Source organism: Cupressus sempervirens, chromosome 4 (assembly GCF_028749045.1).
Source record: "Cupressus sempervirens isolate cs-2001-9-10 chromosome 4, ASM2874904v1, whole genome shotgun sequence".
NCBI classification, from domain to species: domain Eukaryota; kingdom Viridiplantae; phylum Streptophyta; class Pinopsida; order Cupressales; family Cupressaceae; genus Cupressus; species Cupressus sempervirens.
The window spans coordinates 25,103,136-25,108,658 of NC_143121.1; the positions used below are offsets into that span (position 1 = coordinate 25,103,136).

General features: G+C 29.9%; 1 protein-coding gene across 1 annotated transcript; it reads left to right on the forward strand.

The window, feature by feature from the left end:
* The first annotated feature begins 1,396 nt into the window (after nt 1–1,396).
* Nucleotides 1,397–3,172, forward strand: LOC149559758 (1-aminocyclopropane-1-carboxylate oxidase-like). The gene is made up of 3 exons (XM_089824271.1): nt 1,397–1,579; nt 1,892–2,145; nt 2,392–3,172. The coding sequence occupies exons 1-3, from the start codon at nt 1,478–1,480 to the stop codon at nt 3,008–3,010; spliced, it is 975 nt and encodes a 324-aa protein (XP_089680397.1). The 5' UTR covers nt 1,397–1,477; the 3' UTR covers nt 3,011–3,172.
* Nucleotides 3,173–5,523: the final 2,351 nt, after the last annotated feature.

A 5,523-nucleotide genomic window follows, 5' to 3' on the forward strand; every position in this document is an offset into this window, starting at 1 on the left:
AGCTCCCATTGGGATTCATGAGAAGGACTTGCTACCTCTTGTGTCCTATAAGTTATAAACAATTAATAAAGGGGTATATTGAATATAATATTTAAAAATATGTGTAAATGACCTATATGATGAGCCACATTTAAATCATTTATTTTCTTTTAGAATTTATATATGGTATAATTATTCTTTTGTAGCATACTTGCTTTAACATTTAGTTTGCATTTAAGAGCATAATGGATGTCTTTAAATTATAAAGTTATGTCACATTAAATGTATATGCTAGGGTGACCTAAAATGACAAGTGATGGTGATAGATTTGTAATATGTGGCATAGTGCCAAACTAGCTTCCAAAATTGTAATTGATCTCTCCTTTAGGGCCCCTCTTGAATATCAAATAATAATAGAAAAAAAAGTCAACTTTGACAATTTAATACTTTGAACCTAGGAATTAAGCCTTTGTGTGTGTTTTTTAAGTACTCAGCTCCTCTAGAACCATTACTGAAACTAAGACAAGGTGCACAACATATCTTAGAAATAGACAAGGGTACATCAATGAGGAGAGAACACTTTTGAGCTCATGAATGGATAAGGATATGTACACTTTAGTTTAATCTCTATACGACCTATGATTGTGATCCTTAGACTATAAGTTATATAAAGAAAGATAAGACCCTGACATTGATTAACAATGAGAAACTATAGAATTTGTAAAAGAATCTAAAATGAGATTGTTGATTGCCAAATATATAAAGTAAATCATATCACATACTACATGTTCCGTGAATATTTCATATTACATAGAATGTCCAAAATCTTACAACCTATCAAGGCCCTCAAGTAGAAGATGTCTTAAGAGTGAAGTAAATATGAACATATCTTTAGATGAGCAGGGGCTACAATTGTCGAAATCATTGTTAGAGGCGTTGCAAATGACTATTTAAATATATCATAAGAATAAAGCTCAAATTGAATGTTTAATTATTGACAATATCTCGTGGGCGGCTTCGTCCCCATTTCTACAGAAATTCAAACGACACAAGCAGAAACGTGGAAAACGAAAGCTTAACTTGGGAGAATGAAATTTTGCCGTGTTAGTCACAGTCGGCAGATCATGATGTGCCTCTCAGACTAAAAAGGAAATATATCTTCAATTCAAGTACGTCAACATACAAGTTCAATTGGAGTACAGTCCGAAAAATCAAGAATCCTAATCAAACAACAATTAGATTTAGCCGTGTGATTGGAAGTATAACTGATATGCACAACAATATTGACTTCTTGGTCTAATCCTGAAGCATATCGTGAGCAGTAAATTCACTCCGAAGAGACGTAGTTAAGTATTCTCACACGTGAATTGAATTCTTTTAATGACATATAAATAGGGTCTCAGTGTTGCGAACATTACCAAGTGTTCATCTATCTTCTTAGTTGTGAAAATTTATTTAGCATTTGATTGTCTTTAGGTTTTCCACGAGAAATTCGGAAATGGGTGTTCCAGTGATTGATGTAGAGAACATTAATGGAGGAGAGAGGAAGGCCATTATTGCTCAAATCACACAGGCTTGTGAATCTCCCGGATTTTTTCAGGTATTTATGCTTGTTTCATATGTGTTGTATGGTACAACAAGGGTCAGCTGTTTTATCTTCTTATTATAAGGGTAAACTAAGTTATAAGGAATCTGGATTGGAGTTGGAACCGTTCTCTTACCACGATTTTGGTATTGTTATACTATAAAAAGGGTCAGATTTACTTATATTGATAAAAATACAACAGGAAAATGATTGTGATGATATTATCAAATTGATAAAAAGGGTCAGTTATAGATAGATAGATATCATTCGTTACATAATTATGTGATTGGTAAACTGGAATTGACTAAATTGGTTTAATTTTTTCAGATTATAAACCACGGCATTGACCACGGTCTTCTCGACCGTGTGAAAGAGGTTTGTTCAGAACAATATAAAATTAACAGAGAACAACATTTCAAGAATTCGTCCCCAGTAAGGGCACTGAACAAGGCCATTGAAGCTGAAGCTGAAGCAAAGGGAAATAATGCTGAGAAGATTGAGAATTTGGACTGGGAGGACGTTTTTCAAGTCCACGAGATGAAAGAGACAAATTCTTGGCCTTCGGAACCCAAAGAATTCAAGTACGTACAACATACACTAAATACTAATATGTACTGCTGCAAGTGCACATTATTATAGTTGATCCTTCTGTATAAATTCTATTAACAATCAGCAAACATAATCAATAGAAACAATTCACATAGTTTAACATCAGCACATCTAATTTTCCTATATTCTGGGATAATAGAATCGGAGTAAACCCTTGTTTTTCATTTAATTAAATTTAATGCAAACATCTAGCCCATTAACTTTTGCATTGTGCACAGGGATACAATTGAGGAGTTCCGCAGCCAAATATACAATCTGACAGAGAAATTGTTGGAAATAATAAGTGAAAGCTTGGGGCTGGAGAAAGGATTTCTGAAAAGGGTATTTGCAGGGGAAGAGAAGAAGGAGAAACCATTCTTTGGCACAAAGGTGAGCCATTATCCTCCCTGCCCAAGGCCAGATCTGATAAAGGGAATCCGTGCTCATACAGACGCAGGTGGCCTCATTCTTTTGTACCAAGATGATGAGGTTCCTGGCCTTCAAGTGCTCAACAATGGCAGCTGGATTGATGTGCAACCAATGAAACACTCAATTGTTGTGAACATTGGTGATCAGATAGAAGCAGTGAGCAATGGGAAGTATAAGAGTTCATGGCATAGAATTCTCCCAACAAAGGATGGAAACCGGTTATCAGTGGCATCCTTCTATAATCCTTCATACAATGCAGTTGTGAGCCCTGCACCTCAGCTCGTTGCTCAAGCTCAAGGCAATGGGAATGCTGCTCATGAATTATCTGCTTATCCAAAGTATACATTTGGTGACTACATGAAGATTTACTCTGAACAGAAATATGAAGAAAAAGAGCCTCGCTTCAAAGCAGTGGGAAGGTTGAATTAACATATTTTTAAAGAAAATGTTAGGAAATTAAGTTTGACGATAAATAAATTAGTTGTTACTTTAGTTAGTTGGGTGGATAATAAATAATAGCTTTATAAAGTCAGTTTATTGAATGTAATAGATACACTGATTATAATAAGATCTTTTACTTTTTGTCATTAATATTTTTTATTTTGGTTATTATTTATTATGTAAAATATCAATATTGTTGTTTTGCATTGGTATGAGAAAAATTTGACTTTTGTTTATGTAAATAATTAAGAGAAGTTAAAAGTACAATGGCTTTGTGTTAATAAGCATTAGATTCATTGGCAAAGTCATCCAATCTATTATTTGTTTGTTTGATATTAAAATTTATTTTTATGACAATGAAATAAAACCATTGTAAATATATATAGAACCAAGTAAAATATAACTAATATATAGAACTTATATTTCAAAATTCAAATTACACAAATTTGATTCGATATTTATTATTATTTTTATCTATTTTATTTATAATTGTACAATCATAAAGCACTCAAATCATAGATCAGAAGGAAGCTACAATGCTATTATAAAGAATATTTGAAAAATTAGATGTAATGTATTATTAGATAATTATTGTAAGTACATGTAACTTTAGTTCTTTTATATACACACATATATTTTATCTTTGTCAAATTACTTAATTGTAAAAGAGTTTTTTAAAAAAAACTAGGCTTATTATTATATTTAAATGTATTATAATCTATTTTAAATTTAAAAATTTTAATTCATTGATAAAGGAAAATCTTGTAGCTTTTAGTTTCTTTTTTTAGTTTCTCATTGAAGTTGTGATATATTCTTTAAATTCAAGAATTATTGTTATTAGGGGGTTGCTCTATTGGTATCTCCTCCTAGTTGAACCATTAAACTTATCAAAATACCATTTATTTGTATTAGAAACCATCAAAATATATAATTAATAAATCATATATAATAAAACAATATTCGACATAAAAATTAAAATCTTAAAAACATATGCACAACAATGGACTACTTAAAAAAATCAAATTATTGAAGGTAGAAATACATTAGTTGAGTTTTAATAAATGATGTGGCAACACTTTGAAGCAAGGTTTTTAAGGCAAACTTGTGTCACATATTTATATGGAAGAAGTTAACATCAAAACTATTGAGGTTCAATCACATGCAAGTGACATTTTGGTTGAAACTTGAAGATGATGTAAACTAATAAAGTGTGTAAAAATTGACAAAATTTATGCCTATTATTTTTAATGGTTTTTTTTTTAAAATTAAGAATGTTGTATTTTTATTTTTTTAAGTTGATTTTTTTCATTACTTCAAAAATATTGAAAATCAAAGGGTCTAGTTCTCACTAAAGAAATATACGTAACTCTTATTTAAAAATATGTTGCATTAAAAAACAAAATTGTTTTCGATCTATATTTTCTCCATTGTAACAATTCAAAATTCAACTTATCTAATATAGATAGTTTTCATATCCAACCATATTTTACCTATCAAATCTATTTCAATTAAAATACATATGTGCATTCAAAAAGAGTCTTTGCTCCATTGAATCATATATTTTAAATTGTTCGCTATATGACTTACTATTATTATTATTTTACTGAATTAACATTTTCTTGAATGCTAAGATACCTACTTGCAATATTTTGTAGTTAAAATATATTATATCTAATCAAAATGCAATGTGAGCATATTCTTGACTTTGAGCTCTAATAAAAGAGTAGTTTTAATTTTTTTATAAAGTTGAATTTTGATGCAAAAATTAGCTAGTAGAGTTAAGAATTTTTTATTTCCTGAATAATTTGATCATGAGGATGTCGCCTAGGATGTCACCTAGGGGCCATGGGCCAAACCAATTTTGGTCAAAATTGCTTTGACCAAAACTATTTCAACAAAAACCCCATGATTACATTATTAGAAATTTTTAATTCTTCTAAAAAATATGTCTTTTATATACTCAAGGGTTTTCAGTGAGAACTATTTAAGCCAAAACTATTTCAGCCAAAACTCCCTACAATGAGAGTACCATGTAACTTCCAAATGGGTTTAGTCAAAACACTTATGACCATTTATGTTCATTTACTTATCTTAAAGTGTGATACAAATATATACTTTTAACCTTTTCTCTTATTCCCTCATTTAAATTAGATAGCTTAAATAGAATGCTTTGATTTCAATAGAAATTTTAATATTGTTTTGATGAACTATGTGATTCATACTTTTGACGATTCACAAATTGTAAGTTATTGGGTAAAGTTAGTATAAACCCCACTTTTGTGGATTCTTAACTTCTGTAATTTAAAATTCATTGTTCACTCTTAACAATGTATCTTGGATCCATTTTTTTGTAATTTCTTAGAATAATTACAATATTTTTAATGTGAAAGAAACTTGTGGACTAAATTATTGTTATGTAGTCAAAGGATTTTCATCCTTTATTTTCTATCAAATGACATATTTACTTAAATTAAACATAATTTTTAATATGACAATGAGAT